The sequence below is a fragment of the Urocampus carinirostris genome, chromosome 1 (genome assembly GCF_059441175.1).
Source record: "Urocampus carinirostris isolate Australia breed hairy pipefish chromosome 1, RoL_Ucar_1.0, whole genome shotgun sequence".
Lineage (NCBI taxonomy): Eukaryota > Metazoa > Chordata > Actinopteri > Syngnathiformes > Syngnathidae > Urocampus > Urocampus carinirostris.
Genome location: NC_142349.1, coordinates 8961795 through 8982634, shown reverse-complemented (window position 1 = coordinate 8982634; position 20840 = coordinate 8961795). Strand labels below are relative to the sequence as shown.

Below are 20840 nucleotides of genomic sequence, written 5' to 3'. Positions count from 1 at the left end.
GAAGGTTAGCTCTTTTTGGAGGAAGTGGCTGGGCCTTCCACAAAGACTCAGCAGCATCACACTGTACGGGACTCTGGCTTTTAGCAGTCCGAAGGAAGAGTTTTTGGTTACCCGAGCAAGAGAGTTGCTGCTGTACTGGGACTCGAGTGACAGCAGAGTCTCTTCAGCTGGCAAATAAGTTAGGACCGGCAGGAAGTGGTGTGCTCAAGAGACAGTCGACCACGCTTAGTCCCGCCTGTGGCACAGTGATCTGGCGGGAGCAGTCGTGAGAGGACAAGCAGGAATTGGGAGTATTACAAGACCTTCCGACAACAAGTTACAGGGGAAGGAAATGCGCCTGCTTATCCAGAAAGAGGTTCAAGCAGAAGTGGAGGAAGTGCGCTGCATTAGGATAGTAAGAATGAGGCAGGAGGGGGTATGGATCCACAGAGTCCTTACCAAGGCCATCCAACCTTTACCCTGGCAGAGAACCCTCTGGGGCCTGGCAGAGAACCCTCTGTGCTCACTAGGCTGAAGGGTCGGATCGCTGGAGCACATCCTGAGCTGCTGCCCTCGAGCACTGGGAAAGGAACGCTATCGGAGGAACACCAGCACCCTTGCAAGCAAGTTGACATATTGTTTTACATGCTATTTACCGGTAGTTGAGGAGGTTACGAATGTTTTAAGCAAAGTGTTGGTAGTTTTTGTAGAGAATGCCTTGGCATTGTGTAGCAGGTGATGCAGTAATGGTACAAAAAAGGGCGAACTGCAAAAAAAAACGGGCCTACTGGCAAAATAACACTTGCAGAGTCGTCAACGAGGGGCTAACAGGGACCGATCAAAAAAAAGGTGGCAGCAGGCTCGGCTAGTCAACCTACAAACACGCAGTGAGCAGCCAGGCTAACTGGGAACAAACAACCAAAATTGACAACTGCTACGGTGATAAATGCAAAGCCAGCCCGGGAATTAACCATAGGACCTGGCAAAACCAGGACTAAAGCCAGAGTAGCCGATCAAAAAACACGAATTAAGCAGCCATGCTAACCGAGAACCAACGACGAAGGATGGCAACAGCAATGGCAATAAACGGAAAGCTGGCCAGCAATAAACGCACAGCCTCAAATGCCTAGTTCACGCTCAATGCGGCTGTAGCACTATTGACAAAACAATAATAAGCACAAAATAATGTAACTTAATTTTCTTTCTGTGCAGCCCGGCACAAAATGATGCACGGCCCAATAGTGGACCGTGGCACAGTAATTGGGAACAACTTTGATTTAAGCAACCCTTTCAGATTCCAATTCAAATAATCTATCTTCCCACTTTGCTGAAGCAATTTATCAGAACTTACAAATTTATTATGACACATACGTATTTTTGCGCAATTTTTGCTCTTTTTTCTTTTCTCCTTGAAATGTAGACGTGACTCCGCAATGGCCCATTTATATTCCATTAACCCACTTGTCCATTGCAAAGCACAGCTAATCGGCTCAGTGAAATACAGCCTTTGTTCCCTCTTTAGAGACTGTTTGATTAGTAACACTGCAATGTGGTCAGACTTTGACCATGCTGTGAAAATGTGGACAATCTTTTTGTTTTCAGTCCATGTTTTTTGTTAATATTCCTCGATTCTTCATTAGGTAATTATCTTGAAGTTTACAACTGATAATCATGCATTCAGTAGAGAAAATCATTTAAAAGCAATGCACGTTTTTTATAAGGCTTTAGGTCAGATTTATGTAATACTGTACATTACTGAGCTGTGTCCAAAAGATTATTGGTGGAGAAAATGAATTTGTAACAGTTGAAACAAGTAATGCTGTGAGCGCCTGCATAATAAATGAGCTTCTTGCATTCAATCTTTTTTAGTCTTTGTACGACGATAAGCTGCCGTTTAGGAGGTACTGCATCCAGATGAAGTCATCTATCCTCTTGAGTGTTTCTGAGTAGGTAGCTTGACAAAAGTGAAGGATAGTCGCTCATCACCCCCGTTGCTCCTGTCTCGAATGCAGCTCTTATGTCTTCATCTGTGTTGCAAACAAACAAATGGACCTGCAAAGTGAAATGTTGAAGAAAAAAATTATTTGTGGATCCTTGTGACTAACGACTTAATATACCGAACTGTACAATCATCATTTGTCACAGAAGCTGTTGGTGTGTCTGTGAGGATCGGTTATTTGTATCACATGTTCGCAAGACTTTATATCCTTCTACAGGCATTTGTCCTCTTTTTAGATCTCCCTAGATCTCATTCCTGTGTGCAGCTGTAATAAGATGATGGTATTTGGCCTTCAATTGTTTTCACAGCAAAACAATTAGGGGGCCACTCATTGCCCAACTATGGGGTTGAGCTCATCCTGAGAAAAATGACATCAGGACTGAGAAACAACATTCACTCTGCTTTTTAGAATTCGGATGAACTCACTTATTTAACGCTCGTTTTGAGGAACGAGGCATATGAGGTCATGCAATGCGCTGTTGTTTGTCTTCCGCTATATTCGGGGAACTATATAGGTTAAAGATTACCCAGTGGCGGGCCATGCATTTCACACCTAGGCTTTTAGTAGTGCTACATCTGAATAAATCCAACCCTCAATACTTATGTTTTGGCTATTAAACATTTACTGCAGCTACAGCTGTAACACATACAGGGTGTCTCAAAAAAATGTACTCACTCTTTTTATGTGTTGCAGATATCCTGAATTACATGGCAGGAAATCAACTTAGTTTCGAAGAGAGAAAGTTTATCCTGAAATGCTATTGGAAGACCGAAAACGCCACTGAAGTGCAACGCCGGTTCACAAGTGAATTCGCAAAACCGCCACCCACGCGCCGGGCCATTGCGCGCATCAGAGACAAATTTGAAGCAGATGGAACCGTACAGAATACAAACAGTAAACGTTCAGGACGACCACGGACATCTTCAACCAAGGACAATTTATGCATTGAAATTGGATATTGAAAGACAATGTCGTGATATTCCTAATGACATGTTTCGCGACGTTTGCGAATCCCTTGGTGCGCGTTACCAGCATTGTCTGGACAATAATGGTCATCACTAAATATGATTGGCTAAACCAACAGCTAAATCGAACAGTGATGTCTCACGTGCTTTAGAAGTCTTTGTGAAGGCCTCCGGGCAGATTACTGCCCCGAGAAAAAGTAATAGTTGAAACGTGATGGATTAAATGCTTAAATGTGAAAGCACACGCAGGGGAAAAGCAATGAAAGGAAGCAAACAGACAATTTGGAATTATTAAACAAGTATTCATTGACAAAATTTACATGACAAAATTCTGATATTTTCAGGCCAGCAGAGAAGGTCTTGCAGGCCATGCTGGCCCACCACTGAGTTTACCCAAAAGAAATAAACGATTTAAAGTAAGTCGTACCTGAATTCCACGGGCTGCGAGATGTTTGAAGAGACTCTTCCTCATAGTTACTCTAAAATCCGGAAAAATGTAAACTTAAGCACACTGACACAGATCCTAGTGATAATGTATCAATATTTATATTCCCAATATAAACTACTGTTCTTTTTGGGGATGACAGAGGACCCATAGGACCCCCCCCACAATGAGAGAATCACAATTATTTTCCTCTCAAAAATTACTTTTAAACTATTTTTACATTAGCAAGTATGTTCCATTTTCCTATCAATGTAGAAAGCGGTGAAGAAAGGGTTTTATTGTCTCACTTTTCTAATAAAGAGATGATGAGCCGGTTCCTCAAAATGTTATTCTCTGGAATAAATGTCCTGCGCACATACAAAGAAACAAGTGGCACATTTGCAATGTGAACATGACATATTTAGCAACAGTTGCTTCACTCTGCAGGAGTGTTTCTCAATTGTTTATTATTGCAAAACTCCTTTTTTCAGACAGGCAACCCCCTAACTAGCACATCACTGAGTATCTTTCACATTGTACACTACAATAAATGAAGAAATAAATACACACACATTGATTTGCAAATTATTACATATTTTTATCTCATCTCATCAGCCGTACCGCTTATCCTCATCAGGGTCGCGGGATATATTTTTATATATATCCTATTTTCTTCTCAAGTCATGTTTATTATTTTGTATAGTCCTTAATCACAAGGAGTCTCAAAGGGCTGCACAGACCACAGATTATTGTAAACCACAGACTAGTATTACACAATCCTCTGATCTAAAACCTTCATGGGCGAGAAAAAAACAATGTAAAAACCTAGAGTAGGGACTGCACGTGAGGTAATCCCTTCTCTAGTGTTTTGTTTTTTATTATATATTATTATTTGTTTTCCGAGTTAGGTAGACTACTCACTTTAAAGCCCCAGTGTGTAATATTTAACCACTAGTTGGAACTGTGTTAAATGGTACGAGCGAGGGCCAGTGAACATAATTACTTTTTAAATGAAGTAACTAGTAACTGTAACCAACTCATGTTTTCAGTTACACGCTCAAAGCTGGCTATTAATGACAATCAGGACCATTTTCATTTTATTTCTAATAAAATTGAGCTCATTAAAAAGACTACTATACATAGTTCCTAGTGAAAATAAAATAAAAATTTGTAAAATAAGAAAAAAAAGCACATACTTTAAATGAGCAAAATTATCTGCCTCAGGAACATTTTTTATTTGTAGCTGCAGGTGGAAGGGAAGTACAGTGATTTTGTTTCTTGCTAAGCCTCTGTAAATTTTAAAATCTCAAATGAACCGAGGATTGCCGCTGAGACCCTATTTGAGAAGCACTGCAATACAGCGTTAACTGGACTAAAGTAGACTGATGCACAATTTCAAAGGTAGTTCACACAAAACATCTTGGCTAAAGTTATTACCTGTTGATAATACGTGGCAGATAGAACTGCAGTAAACTCTCCCCCAGGGGCACAAAGGGCAGTAGGCCGCTGTAGAAGAGGACGAGCAGCAGCACACCTCGGTATAAGGAAAAACTGTATGGCATGGCTTTGTTCTAGATGGAGAGAAAGAGTTGACATGAATGGACGCTTGTGGTAAAGATTACAGTGTAAGATTTAGTGTCATCTAGAGGTGAATAAATAGAATACAGAAGTTTTCAACCAGAGGAGTTATCAGGAACTAGCTGAGGTGGTAGGAAATAAGATATTGGAAGAAATGATCAGAATTTAGAGAAAGGGTCGTCAATGTGGTGCCTGCGGGCACCAGAATGCCCCCTTGAAATACCTGAGTAGCCAGCAGACTGTTTCTGTAAGTAGCTCATTATTGTGTTTTTCCAGGAAATTTGTTTTCTAATTGGGGACTATGCTTCCTGAGAGGAAGAAGCTACTGGTGAACTTCCACAGCGCCACCAAAGAGAGCATTGTTACGGACTGCTTCATGGCATGATATGCAGGATGCTTTGCAGTGGACAGGAAAACCCTTCACAGTATTATAAACACGCTCAAACCACAGACTGCCCCAAGTCTAGCCTAGTGGACATTGCAGAGCTCTACACATCGTAAAGGACTCTTCACACCCCATCAACTGCTTTTTTGAACTGTTACCATGGTTCAGATCCCACAAGGCCTAAACGAACAGACTGAGGGATAGCTTCTTCCCTAGAGGGGTTTTTAAGGGTTATTGTTCTATCTTCGTTATTCATTATCCATTATCCGTTATCGGTCAGTTCATAATACGCTACAAAGCCTAGGAGCCGGGACACTTACTCTCAGCTATCAACACACTAAACCCCAAGCACACATAGGACATTTGCAAGAGCCTTTGTTGTGTAGTGTTTTATTTTTGATGCGAATACTTTATATTCGAGGTGACTACTGTATATTTTTCAAGTTATTATATTTGTATCTTTTGCCAACTGGAGTGCAACTCTAATTTTGTTGCTCCAACACAATCAGAATCAAGGTCATTCTGATTCTTTCTGCCAATAAGTAACAAAAAATAACTCTCAGCTTCAAAAAGGGCAGAGTTTCTCAACTGGTGTGTCGTGCCTGGCAACAAAAGTTCATTCACCATTTTTCGGCATTTGCTCATGATACTTGAGTTCACAGATGCCCAGACAGTGATCTCCTCCCTGTGGTAGCGGTTGACCAGCTCTGACACCTACACAAGCAGACACAAGTTGACAATTTAAGTACGGCAAATATCAAAATGATTTGACCCTTTTAATCTCAATCTGAGACAGAAACTTGAATGTATGTTACTTCACTTGTGAGAAAACAAACTAACAAAGCTTATCTCCTGATAAATCTGTGGCTAAAGAGCTAATGAGGGACATTGAAGGTTCGCAGGTAGAAAATGTGTATTCAATTTACATCACGTGAGCCTCACCTAAAAGGAGGGGCTGACTTGTGGGTCCGCCATCTTGCTCTCACGGGTGTAAAAAAAAAACTTGCGGAATGCTGGGCAAAAATTAGAAGGAAAATGTGGCAATTTGTTGACTTGGAAACTCCGTAGTTTGTAGAACCTTGTGCTCTTTAGTGATGGATGGCGCTACACCACAAGCATGAAACTCGTAGCCCGTGGGCCAAATTTGGCCAGCCATACTTTTTTCAAGTGAGAGCTTAAAATGTCTCAAAATGTCTAAAATAAACCAGTAACAACAGTGTTTTGACCAAAAACTACATTACCCACAATCCCCGTCGACTGCAGGCAGTGGCTCAGAACCACCACACACAAATATTTCCGTATTTATTCCAATCAGTGGAATTGAGAAATAAATGATCCTTAAACTGTCCAAGAAGATTTTGTTATACAGTGACATCTCTACAGACAAGATGATTTAGTTCTCGGATTGTGCTTGTGTTTGAAAATTGCTTGTACCTCCAGCAAATTTTCCCAGTCCAAAATAACTGAAAACCGCTGAATTTGTTTCCAGCCCTCCAAAAGCATTCAAGTTAACCATTAATATCCATGAGACACTTCTTCCTGATAACTATAATCACATTCAAATAGTAATCGAACATAAAAATATTGTCAGAACCCGAACAGACGGTGGACCCAGACGCGTAACCTTTTTTACACAAGCCTTATTTTATGGGAATAGGGCAGTCATGCGTGTGAACACAAACGCCAGTGATTCGGCGATCGCTGGGCGGAAGAAGTGAGCCAGAGAAGTCAAGCGCGGGAATACAGGAAGCCAGAGGCAGACGAGATCGAAACCGGAACCGACAGACGGGATCCATACCAGATACAGGATACTTGAGCAAGATACCGGACAGGACAGACGGGATTGATACCGGATACTGGAGCAAGATACAGGACGGGACGGGCGGGATTAAAACCGGATACTGGATACACGAGCAAGATACCGGCAGGGCAAGATAGACGGGATCGATACCGGATACACGAGCAAGATACCGGACCTGGATGACAGACAGGACCGATACCGGATACTAGAGGAAGATACCGGACAGGACGGGATGGACGGGATCGATACCGGATACTGGTTACATGAGCAGGATAGCGGACAGAGTCAAAATATACGTCTTGCCAGTGCAGAGGTTCGTTGACGGACTGACAAGGAGTGAATGAGAGCACTGAGTTTAAATAGAAGGGAAGCCAATCAGGCAACAAGCTGCACCTGGTACCAAACGGGCGGGGCCAAGTGCGGGCAATGGGCAACCGTGACAAATCCTACAATACGATCAATACATTGATAATGAGATTACTTTAAAGCCGCGGTCTTGAGTGGTAATGTCTGTAAATTCTAGTAACTTGGATTTCCTCTTGTACGCCAAGCTAAATTTTTACTTGACAGACATCTCATATCTGGAATTTCTCATAGCTCGAGTAGCTTGAGTGTAAGGGTATCACTGTATTTAATTAAAACATATTAAATACAATTTTCAGACTAAAATGTTTGTGACTTGAAAAATTAATAGATTAAGAATTATTCTAAAAGAGGGAGTAGTTACATTCATTTATACACCGTTTACAATTATAAGTGACATCAGGCCCTTTGTGGACGGCCATTTAGCTGATGCGGCCCTCAGTGAAAATTGATTCGACAACCCTGCACTATACAATACAGAGACATCTAGTGTTCATATATTACACACTGTCCCTTTAACCGTCGGCATACATTTGAGGACAGTGTCTGTGCGTGTGGGAGCATTGCCTTTTCTATCAACTGCTCGTTGTTTTCTTTAACTTCAATGCTGATTGGGATCTCGGGGAATTTTCGGAACACATCCTCCAACAAAGAAAACTTCCTGTCAGGACCGCTGCTGTAATGACCTGGTAGAAGTAACACACGTTATATGCCTCATTAAAAAATGATTATTTTTTTGTAATAACAAACATGATTACTTTTTTGTAACTTCATTTTTATATTACGGCAGCACGGCGGCGCAGTGGTTAGCACGTGTGCGGCACAGTTCTAAGGTCTTGGGAACCTCCTGTGTGGGTTCAAATCCAGCTACCGGACTTACTGTGCGGAGTTTGTATGTTCTCCCTGTGCTTGCGTGGGTTTCCTCCGGGCACTCCGGTTTTCTCCCACATTCCAAAGACATGCATTTCAGGTGGATTGGCCAGTCCAAATTGTCCCTAGGTGTGAATGAGCGAGCGAGTTGTCTGTCCCTGAGTGCCCTGCAATTGGCTGGCAACCAGTCCAGGGTGTCCCCTGCCCACTGCCCGATGATTGCTGGGAGGGGCTCCAGCACCCCCGCGACCCTACTGAGGATAAGCGGTGCAGCTAATGAGATGAGATGAGATTTTTATATTGCGCTTTTTGAGTTTTTATTAACACACAACAAACAAAGAACAGGGGGAGGGGAGAACAAAAACTAAACAAAAACAAAAACAACGGAAACAACATTGCAGTGTTGGGGAATATCTTCCATGTTCTAGTCATTCTTCAAAGTCCAGTCTTCATTGTTTGTAAGTCTTGTCCTTATTTTCCCTTAAGACTTTCCATTTGTCCATGAATGGGCTCTCCTGTATTCTTATTCGAAATGTGGTCCTCTCAACTAATATTTCCTCCAGAATGCACGCCCACCGCTCCACAGTTGGCAGATCTTGTTTGTGCCATAATCTTGTTGCTACTTTTTTGCTAGCTGTCATTAGATTTTTAACCAGGTACTCATCCCTTCTCCGTAATAGTTCTTCTGTTAGATGACCTAAATAGAGCACCTTAAATGTTTTAGGTATCCCAAATCCCAATATTTTCTTTCAAACAAACCATAATTTTCCCAGTAATCTTGTATTTTTGGGCAAAGTCAAAATATATGCATGTGGTCCATGTCTACCTCTCCACATGTTCTCCAACATGGTTGTTGAACCTCGGAAAAACCTCTCCTAATTTTGGGGGTAATAAAAAAATCTGACGACATTCTTCCAGTTGAATTCCCTCAGATTCCTGAAGCTAGTGGATGTGCACTGTATGTTACAAATATTCCACCACTCGTTTTCTGTTATCTTTGAATCCATGTCCTTTACCCATTTTCTTTTAATATATAGTGATGAATGCCCATTACATGCCATCAAACATTCACACATATTAGAAATTACTATAAAAAATTACCTTTAAGGGCTCTTTCCATAACATTTATGACCTTATGACTAGTCACCGGTTTTATTTCTTCACGATAGTAGTCTTTTAATCGAAGTTACGAAAATAGGCAAAAATCAAAAATGATTATTTAAAAGAAGTAAGAAAGAGAAAACCTAGTCATTTGGTTTTGTATGTTTTTGTTAGCACTTGTGAATGATTTACTCAGCAGGTGTGGCTCACCTTTATGAAAAGTCAACTCCAGCCTGTCCTTGTACAAAGGTAAATCCTGTTAATAAAAAAACAGACTGTTTGATGTGCTTAAATTGTATGAAATGATCATTTTTTTAGGAATCAATTGATGTAATTATTTGTCAAATGTTTCCTGTTTAATTGCTTAATTTGTAGACAGTTTTGGGGCTTTGTCATGCATTTATTCTCATTTATGTTTGACTGAATTACTGAAAATGTGATTGTGTTTTCTGTGTCTCACTGGATTCATTCAATCATTCTAAACAAAAGTCCTAAAAGAGGATTTAAAATGTCAGTATTTTACTACTCTATATAAAGTCTGTATAACTCCACCCATTGGGCCTCTGTTTTCATTGCCATTGAAAAGTATTTTTGGGGGAAATATCATCCACAATCAGATGTTTTGAATACGTGACTTCTCTCCAATAATTACAAAACCAAGTTTCTTGGTTCTCAAACACATTGGCCTGTGGGCCAAAGGGCCAAATGCAGCCCGCTAAATCACAGTTTGTGCCCCTTTGCTGTTCTTTTGGGTCGTTTTTCACTTTTAGGTTCGATAATTTTTATACTATTGATTAATATGTACTGTAATACTTTTCAGGACTTCTATATACATACCTTTCCATGCTTCCAAGTTCTTTTTATACGACTGTACATAGTTCTGTTTCAGTACTTTTTATGTGGATTTCTAGTCGTTTTTCGGTCGATGTTTGTTTTTAAGTGTGTTTTTTGGTAAAAAAAATTTCAGTCATTTTTGGTCGATTCTTTTAGTTTTTCATTCATTTTTATACTTTGGAGTAATATGTACTTTACTTATTTTCAGTACTTCTACATACTTTTTAAAAACTTTTTTCATGCCCCTGAGTAATTTTTTATCCTATTTTATTTCAATACTTTTCGGGCAATATTTTTCAGCAGTGTTTTATGTTTCTCAGTACTTTTTCAGTCCTTTTCAAGTACTCAGCTTTTGTACTTTTTCCATAATTTTTAGTATGTTTCTGGTTATTTTAATACATTTCAGTACATTCTTCAAATTTATAAATTGTATGTTTTTTCTCTGGTACTTTTCGTTTTTTTGGTCATTTCCAGGCATTCTTCAGTCATTTTTAGTAAATACTTCGGTCATTTTCTTTGGTTGATTTTCATTTAGATTTTTTTTTTTTTTTAATCTTTTTTTCTGCCAACTTGTGGTCGTTTTTGGGGTTGTTTTTGGTTGTTTTTCTAGCAGCAAGGAATAAGCGAGAACAGCCATGTTCAGAACAGTTCATGTTTCCTGTTCAATTAATGTTTAGAAAATACAAGTGAAATAACTTCTAATACAGGCAATTGAACTAAATAGAGAATGTTTTTTTAGTCAGCAACTATATGTGGTTTCTTCAGTCATTTATAGCCCCTTGTAATATTTCTAATTTTTTATTCATTTATGATTGAATGATTTTAGTGTCATTTTTTGATATGTTAATTTTTTTCCTCTTATATTGTGTTAAAAAACTGAAGATCTTTGAGAACATTGGAATGTATTTATCAAAACTTTCTTGTGAAAAATTGTAGAAGGGAGATCCTCACCCAGACTAAATTGAGTTTGAGACACCTTTTTTTTAAAGCACGAAACCATACATATGTGAGTGACAGTATTTTCCTCCTCCTAACCTGATGGTTGACTGAGGAAATATTGATGTCGAGCCCCGTCTGCCTCAAAAGATTCTCGTCATGTGACACAATTACGTATCCGTCATGCGTCAAGTGACAGTCCAGTTCCAGCATCTGCGTTCCTTGCGCCACTGCACTGAGAAGGTTGTCAAAAATAGATTTGTGGTGACATTAATGGGCTAATCTGACAGCATTGACATTCGGGGATTTGCTTTAAAACAAGGGTGGTCCCAAATCATAGACGATGAGAGTTTATTTATAAAGGCCCCAACGCCCTCACCCCAAAAAAATCACATACTCACTGAGTGAACGCCTCCATAGTGCTTTCTATCCGCTCACCACATCCTGGTAAAACAGCCAGTTATCTTAGTAACAAGCATCTCCTCAAACACGGGTACCAAGCAAAATCATATCATTTGATCACTCTTCTTTTGCAATGCAGAAAAAAAGTTTAATCAATTATACTTTTTCAGATGAGAAAAATTAATATCTGATCATTTTCTTTTTAGAATTGTTTTACAATTCCTCAATTCTTAATGCTCTACTCAAATAAGTCAACTTTAAAATGAGAGGAAAATATAAGTTTCAGGGTTCAAGTCCCGCTACTGCAACATCCCCGAGTGGAGTTTGTATGTTCTCCCTGTGCCTGCGTGGGTTTCTTCCGGGCACTCCAGTTTCCTCCCACACTCTCAAAAAAAAACATGCATGTCAGGTTGATTGGCTGGTCCAATCTGTCACTAGATGTGAATAACTAAAAGAGTTTTCCGTGTCTGTGTGCCCTGCGATTGGCTGGCAACCGGGTGAGGGTGTCCCCTGCCCACAGCCCAAAGACATCTGAGATGGACTCCAACACCACTCCGACCCTACTGAGGATAAGCGGTGCAGATAATGAATGAATGGATGTTCGATACCATGCTCTTCAACCCCACCCGAGGGAGTAAAAGCCCACATTAGACCCCAACCGCACATTCACATATTTTGCTTTATTTTTATTACAGTGTATTGGGTATTTTAGTATTCTATATCTCTTATTGTATTTTATTATTATATTTCATTTGTTATGCTGCTGAAAATGTGAATTTTCCCTTCAGGGATGAATAAAGTGTCTGTCTATCTATGATCTATTAAACCAGTACCAGTACTAGCCTTCTGTCTGCCAAGGAATGACATAATTTGATTTGTTGTTGCATTTTTTTAATGACAATTTACCATTCCTTTCAATTTTAGCTCCTGCCTGTTAAATGGCCACCAGAAAAAATAGAATAGTCTTTATTGCCATTGATAACAACGTAGTGAACATTGTCTACAACGAGATTACTCATGGCACTCCAGGATATACACACAATAAAGACAATACCTTCAACCACATTTAATGTAAAAAGATTGGCATGTATGCAAAAAAACATTATAAAGGAGCTTTCTCACCCCAGCCACCACCTCTTTTGCCCTCTGGCAGACACTACAGGTCTCCTAAAGGCAGAGTGACAATTGCTACCCCAGGGCCATCACCACCCTAAATAAGTGCACAAGACTTTAAAATCTAATATATATTTACTATGTATAGAAAAAAAGAGTATTCGTATTTTATTTTTTGACTTTTTATATTTGTGCTTATGCCAGTGCACTATTTTTGATGCACTTTCAACTTGGGCCAGTTTCCAAGCACTACCTTCCTAAATATTTTACCTATACTGTATATCCCAGAATTCTTCTTCAATTTTCTGTTGAGTATTTTAGTTTTATTCTAAAGCAAGCAAGTTGAATGATTTAATCTGGCCAACCATACATTTCGGAGTATGCCAAAAAAGAAGCGGGTCAATATAATTACTATCAAAAGTTATGATTTTTTAAATAAATGTAAACTAAATACTTCCTCTAGCTGCTAGACGGAGGAAAATGATTTACTCTCAGATTTAGTAGGTCCAGCCTTGTAGTTTGATCAAACGTATTATTCTTATAAAAGATCCCCTGTCATCCATTATTATAATATTTAGGGTAGGCTACTAAAGTAGGCTAAATGATATAGCATAATACTGAAAAACTAAGGTAAGCTGAAAATTTGAAGTTGACTTTCTTTTACTGAATCCGGCCCCAGACCTAAACTGTGTTTGACATCCCCGTCCTAGAGTGTCTTGTCAAATTTCATTGTAAGCAATGTTCACTACAAGATGTCAATGACAATAAGGACAATTCAAATTCCAAAATCATCATCCATGCCCTTACCTCCTCTGTGGGAGATGTGTGTACAGTAGAAGCTCCTGCATTTCTTCTTATGGAGAAGAAGAGGGTTCTTTAGCAGATATAACGAGGTGAGGGTGTATCCTCCCAACGCTGGCAGGACAACACACCAAAAACTGTACATCACTTTGTAAAAATGTGTAACTTCCAAATGTAAGATTTAACAATAGAAAAGGGGAGCTGATCCGAAAATCTCGGTGGAGACGACCTGCTTCTCTTGCTCTTCAGCCCACCAAGAGAATCTCGACAGACAGGTACTCCTTTCAAAATGTCACTCGATTGTCACTGCACAATCTTATCTCTTCTCAGCTGCCAAGACACCTGCAAAGCTAAAGGGGCTGGAACAAGAAGTTAATGAAGCACTAGAGCTGACCCGCAGCTCACCTTAAACAGACTCTCCCTTGTCAGGACTGTATTACACTTGTCTTAAAAGGGCATTGTGTAATATTTAGCGCTTCCAAGAGGTAAAAAAAAACAAGACTGATTTGAATAATAAGCAATAATACATGGACTAGCATGAAAACAGACATTTTTTTAAATACTCGTAGGTTGAGAAGTCAGTGTTTTACATAATATGAGGCTCATCTAAGGAGGGGCTGCCTTGATTAAGTGTCATCTTGTTACTGTCGATTCAGTTACACTACACAATATGGCAACATCTAACGGTCAAATATTATAAAGTGTCCCTTTAAATTTACCGGATTTTCAGTTCCTTCGGGCGCAGCCCCCCAAAATAGTTTTTCGTCATATAAGTATGATACATATGGAGCACCTACTGTGTCTAATCGTGTATAATCGTTGGGCTCGTTATCGCTGAATGAAGTCACAAATTTTTTTTGCGATGGAATCAAACCCGAATTCCAGCAGTGCGGGGACATTTGAGATCACATAACAAAATGCATTTGTGCTTATACTTTTATAACACTACTCACGGTGCTGGGAACACCGATTTGCATAGTGCAATCTGGTAGGTTAATCAATCTCCCCACTTCTTCACCTGTGCGCCAATAACCTATTGAGTACTGTATATGTAAAATAGCTTGTATAGTATTTTGTTCAAATACTTTGTTTTCTCTTTCTTTCTTTTGCAACAATAATGACTCTTGGGTGAAGAGACGGTTTAACCTATTAGAATGCATTTTGCAAATTGGTGTTTCTGGCCCTGTGAGTAAAAATAGTGTGATGAGAATATCTACTGCCTGTTCATATGTCTTATGTACCACTGGTGGTCAAGTGATAAAATGTCTGCATCCTTTCCGCCACAACCCAGAATTGAATCTATTGGATACAATGTATTGCGATTTGGGCTAGCGGTGATTCAATAATTGCTCAAATATCCCATCAAATCTTGTGTAGTAACGCACGCCTATTAATACCATTTGCATTTCCAATCCTATCCACCATTTTCTGCAGTATATAAGGCACACTGGGTTATGAGGCACACTTTCAAATTTCTTGCCAATTTGGGGTTTTGGGAATTTCTGGCCAGATCCAGATAGTCAATTCATATGTATTTGTATAGCTCTTAATAACAAAAAGTTTCAAAGTGCTGCACAAACCATTACAATATTATCTGGTCTGAAACTTACAGGATTTTTGTCATAGATATTTATCCCAGGAAAACGGAAAAAAGGGTGCAGTTTGGTCACTTTAAGTCTCCGTAGTTGGTATTCTTCCTTGTGCTTAGTAGCAACTCATTTTTGATTGCACCACACAATACATCCAGTGCTCAAACATTATACAGTATCCCCTCAAGGCATCAGATAAAAGTTCAGGGATGCCAAATATTGAAAATAGTATTTCAAAATTAGTACATTTTGAGATTTTTATTAGAAGCATTTAATTGACATTTTTAGCTTAAAAACGGTTGTTAGACAATGTTGTTACTTAAAAAACTGCATACAACAAAGTAGTTATCACTAATAACCTTATTGTATAAATATGGTATGACTAGGCCCGTTTTACATTTGTAACAATCAACCATTTCATTTAGAAAACTATATTTCAAATACAAACCTAAATATTGCTCTTTTTTTGGGGAGATTGTGATTTTCCTTGAAAACGAGTATTTCATAATTTGTGTAAATTTGTGTAGTAAACTACAGAGGATTCATAGTATTTGGTAAAAGTTACAAAGCTTGTGTGAACACAAACACCAAATACAGTGGTACCTCTACTTACAAATGTCTATTGTAGAGTCAATGCCCCCAGCAGACTCGCCACAGAACAATCCTTACAGAAAGTGATTGAACTCCCCAATGGATGGGTTGACCGATGTTTGAAAGTTTTAAGGTCACACTTCCGCTTTCCACCTACAGAACCAACATACAAGCTCCAAATTTTCTTTTTTTTCCTTTCTCTCTCCTTTCTCTCTGTCTCTCTCTCTCTCTCTTGCTATCCCCTTGTCTATTTATCTCCTTATTTCTTTCAATTTCTCTTTGGATTACTTTCATCTGTTCTCTCTCCCTCTCTCTCTGGTTTCTGTGAGGTAGACCAAGAAAACATTTCTGTAGATAGATAGATAGATAGATAGATAGATAGATAGATAGATAGATAGATAGATAGATAGATAGATAGATAGATAGATAGATAGATAGATAGATAGATAGATAGATAGATAGATAGATAGATAGATAGATACTTTATTCATCCCCGAAGGGAAATTCACTTTTCCAGCAGCATCCCTAAGCTGAGAACAATCGAAAATAACTGAGAACAATCGAAAAATAACACGGGAGCTGCTGGAGTGGCTGCCATTCGTGACGGCGCCGGAGAAACGATTCAATTTGAATCATGTACAAACAAACAAACAATTGAATCATGTACAAGAAACGATTCAATCTGAATCATGTACAAACAAACAAACAATTGAATCATGTACAACAAACAAACAAAATATTTATGTTTCAATAAGTGGAGTGTTAATAAAATGGGGGGAAAATAATTTCTGATACTGATATAACCAGGTAAAACTAATTTTAAGTTACCTGTCCAAATGAATGTTGTGCCATCTCACCTTTCCCACTCTCTCTGCTCGCTCCTGAAACTTTATCAAATAGTCCAAAATTTTACCTCATCTTCTCCGCTCACCTCGTCGTCCTCTTCTCCTTCCACTTCGCACTACAGAGACTTTTTAGCTGAGCCGTCTCTTATGACACCATCCCCTGATCTAGACCAAACTAATGCAAGCAAAAATGCAATGGCAAAGCAAAGCCACTGAGGAGCTAAACGAACATGGAGGTGGTTATGAAGTGCCTTTTTTAAGTTTTTGTACAGAGATTTTAGGAAATGAGTATAGCCAATCTTTGAAATTATGAGACATAAAATATTTTTCATTCAGTTTCCCAGAGATAATTATCCCAAAACAAAGGTGCTCCAAAAAGGTAAGACGAGTTTTAAAAAAATGAACTCGGCTCTATAATTTAATAGGTGAATAGTTTTGGTTAACCACCCATTTTTGCTTTAGTCTACATACGAAAGTTTCAGGTTTGGAAGTAGGGGAGAGTGTGATAAGTAGTGCCAAATTTTACTTAAAGTGCCTTTTAGACAAGGGAATTACAGGAAAGCCTCCAACTAAAATATGTACATAGATTTTAGGATGTTGTGCACTCAAGGAGCAATCATTTTGGTTCTTAGATAAAACGTTTGAGACATATAGCTTTAGAATAAAAAGTGGTTTTGTGGCACAACCAGTGCAGGGTAAGTTGTGCCTTTCGTCAGAATACAGTGGGGTAAATTGTGCCGTTGATAACTGAAATAAAACATATTACATATGTGAACACGGAACAATACATTTAAAAGAGAATACTCATTCTTATGCTTTCCTAATTATTTTCCCCCCATTTTATTAACACTCCACTTATTGAAACATAAATATTTTGTTTGTTTGTTTGTTTGTACATGATTCAATTGTTTGTTTGTTTGTACATGATTCAAATTGAATCGTTTCTTCCGGCGCCGTCACGAATGGCAGCCACTCCAGCAGCTCCCGTGTTATTTTCGATTGTTCTCAGCTCAGGGATGCTGCTGGAAATGTGAATTTCCCTTCGGGGATGAATAAAGTATCTATCTATCTATCTATCTATTATAATCTCACAAACGATAATGCTATATAAAAGCAGGATCAATTCAATGCAAAAGTACTTTAAAGTTTTAACATCAAAAGGCAATTTGCTTCAACAAGGCCTAGCGCCACATGAACACACGCTCAGAACAAAATGAAAATGAAAGACCCAGGCAACTAATAGACATTCCACTTGTAAATGCTGCAGGGGAATGTTAACTTGTAGCTTTTGTGGTGTTGGCAGTTTCTGGAGCACATCACCTCTAGCGATGACTCCATCATTTTCTCTAAATGTGAAGATGAGCTTTCCATCAGCAGACCTCTTACAACTTTGCTTAAGAAAACTGCATTGATCACGTCACCTTCAAGATTCTCCACCATTTCAACATAGTGGTAGATTTGGGATTTTTTTTTTACCTGCAAAGTTCACAATAACAAAGTCACCAGTAGACACATCATTGTCCCCATCATCATCATTGTTACTCTGGTCATCTGAACTCTCATATTCAGTGGCATCACAGAGTGGTACCGGACACTAACTCTCTTCTGAGCTACTGGAGAGCACTTTTTTGGGGCGTTTGGTTGGTTTTGACCCTTTCAAAACCCCCTTATTTCTACTCCTTTTCAGACTGTTTCTTCTCTATGCTGTATGTCCTCTCTAGACCATCTTCTGCCTCATCACCGATGGTGGATCTTTCTTCTGAGCTGCTGTATACATCCATTTTCTTCTTGGTTTTAGTTTGATTTGCAGGTTTCAGAGCCCTTATCTTCTCTCTTTCATTCTGTTTCTTTTCCTCTTCAGTCTTTTTTTCTTTGTGAGCCTTCTCAAAAACCATCTTCTAAGGTGTGTCAGTCACGATTAGTTTTCACTTTCTTTCTTACAATTCTGTTCCTTCTTACTTGTTCTTGTCTAAAAAATATCCATTAGCCTATAGGCTACTTGATCTAACCTGCTTTTTGGTCTCTGGTCCAGCTGTCAGGCATGTCATTGTTATTTCTGTATGCAAACTCAAAAGCCAATTCAAGCATTTCATGAAACTTAAGCCATGAAACATTGCTGCTAGTGTTTTAATATAATAAGCTAGCCGTTTCTCCATGATCTCGCTGAAAACTCGTTTGGCGGCTGCTGTTTTTTCATAGCCTGGCTTTGTTACTTCTTTTCTATATATATTTTTATGGTAATCCTGCAGATCTTCATTTCTTTTCCAACCTGACGTATGGTCTTCCCCTGTTGCACCTCTTTCACTGCTCTTTCCAACTCCAAAGGAGTTGAAACCCTGTCTGTCTTCCTTTTGTATTTGCGTGACATGATGGATTTTGGTCCAAAATTAAGAACAGCACATAACTTTAGAGATCAAATGTAATGATACAATGTACAATAACAAGAAAATACCAAAAATATAACGTAATCATAATTTGAGGGAAATTTTGCCACTTACACAACTTAACCCAGGTTCTTAAACACAAATTAACCTAAGCCCACCTGTTTGATAAAAATGCATCCCTTAGCTATTTTGAGCTAGCATCATGCTAACTGTACAGACTCATGGTGCAGCTTACTAGAGTATTAAAAATGAGTGAACTGTTTTCACTGTTTTCTATAATTGTTCAAACACAGCAATCAAAAATCGTAATCATAGAAAATTTTACTTTGATGGGCCAAAAAAACTTATTTTGAACTTAAATGTGCTTATCTCTCTAGACACATGTCTCTGTTCTTTGCAAGATGAGTAGAATGGAGGTCTCTTCAAAAATATGTGGTCGCATGACCAACTTCTTCTATGGTTTTCTAGATAACAGGAGACGCACTACTTGACCATTGGAACAGGGTATCCCACTACCCCCTACTGGAACGGGAAAAATTACCTTTTGTTACGAAGTCAAAAATACAGTACAGTACGCACTGCTATTCGCTGCTCCCTGAGTTTTCCAAACGTAAAGAAACAGGCTATCACTTTCAATCTACCTGGCAACCAAGTGTGCAGGCGTGGTCCCAGCATGCTCTTCATGTCACTGTCAGAGTTCAGGGACGAGGGGGGAGGGGGAGAGTTTCCGGCAGGATGCAGCCATCATTTCATCAGTACAGATTAAATACATTGTAGTAAAATTCCTTGAAGTCTCGGAATATGTGGAAAAGAATCAACTGAAAAACGGGTTAAGTCAAGCAATTGCACATTTCCGAATCGCTATAAGGTTTAGGGGGCAATTATTTTTCCACAAAGGGCCAGATAGGCACAAAGATAATCAAAACCTGAGTAAATGCAATTAACATATTAGAACTGCATTTTATATTTACTTTGGTTGTCTCTGTGTGATATTAAAATTGGTTTATGATCTGAAACCTTTTGAGAGATAAATATGCAAAAAACAATTCAGGAAGAGGGCATAAACTTTTTCATGGCACTGTACCTAATATGTGTTTCGCAATCAGAAACTAGAAAGTAATGGAATTTTAAAAAAAACAGGATTTAATATATTTTTTGAACAGACCTTCGATAAAAATGAGGTAAAAAGTGGAAAATTGAATATATTGAATACCATTACTTGTGAAATGTAGGTACAAACCCTACATCCTGCAAAATTAGTTGTTTGTAATGGTGTTGCTGCTTTTTTCTAAGATAAAGGAAATGTCCGATATAAAAGGGCAGTGGCCTGTCTAGGCGTGTTAGGGGATGTGAAAGTGGTGCAACTGGAAAATCAAGATGTTATAAGTGAGAAAGAGCAGCATGTTAACTTAAAGGGACAGCGTGTATTAATTTACCACAACACTTAATTGTTTTTGGTGTGGAACTGAAAACAACTGCTGAAAAGCACAAGGGAGAATACAAACGACAGTCTCAATGTGACCAACCTGCAACATTTCTCTTCTATTTTTTGTTATGCGAGCTCCCTTCATGTGAGCCTCATGTTATGTAAAATCAATGAACATGTTTCTGCCTTTTCAAAATATGTACTTTTACATATCAGCCCTGAATTCTTTCTTATTAATCAAATCAGTATTGTTTTTAACACTAAGGCGCGCGCGCGCGCGCGCACACACACACACACACACACGCACGCACGCACGCACGCACACACACACACACACACACACACACACACACACACACACACACACACACACACACACACACACACACACACACACACACACACACACACACACACACTTATAAGTATATATATATATTATATATGAATGAT

The 20840-nt window shown here is 38.9% G+C and overlaps 1 protein-coding gene across 2 annotated transcripts; it reads right to left on the bottom strand.

The window, feature by feature from the left end:
* Nucleotides 1-1672: 1672 nt before the first annotated feature.
* Nucleotides 1673-13848, bottom strand: gdpd3a (glycerophosphodiester phosphodiesterase domain containing 3a). 2 transcript variants are annotated; one of them, XM_088321222.1, is made up of 10 exons: nt 13559-13848; nt 11638-11680; nt 11336-11471; nt 9677-9722; nt 8063-8181; nt 5956-6045; nt 4806-4939; nt 3677-3736; nt 3372-3423; nt 1673-2031 (listed from the first exon to the last, which is right to left on the bottom strand). In XM_088321222.1, the coding sequence occupies exons 1-10, from the start codon at nt 13695-13697 to the stop codon at nt 1900-1902; spliced, it is 951 nt and encodes a 316-aa protein (XP_088177348.1). In that variant the 5' UTR covers nt 13698-13848; the 3' UTR covers nt 1673-1899. The 2 variants fall into 2 exon arrangements, with proteins under 2 accessions (XP_088177348.1, XP_088177420.1); XM_088321294.1 differs by lacking the exons at nt 8063-8181; nt 9677-9722.
* Between the last annotated feature and the right edge of the window lie 6992 nt (nt 13849-20840).

Excerpts from the sequence above, each read along its gene's own strand:
- gdpd3a (XM_088321222.1), bottom strand. The coding sequence starts at position 13,697 with ATGTACAGTTTTTGGTGTGTTGTCCTGCCAGCGTTGGGAGGATACACC. Across the intron at positions 9,723-11,335 it reads TTTCCTCAGTCAACCATCAG|GATTTACCTTTGTACAAGGA; the intron begins GTTAGGAGGAGG and ends TTTTATTAACAG. Across the intron at positions 4,940-5,955 it reads TGAGCAAATGCCGAAAAATG|AACAAAGCCATGCCATACAG; the intron begins GTGAATGAACTT and ends CTCTCCATCTAG.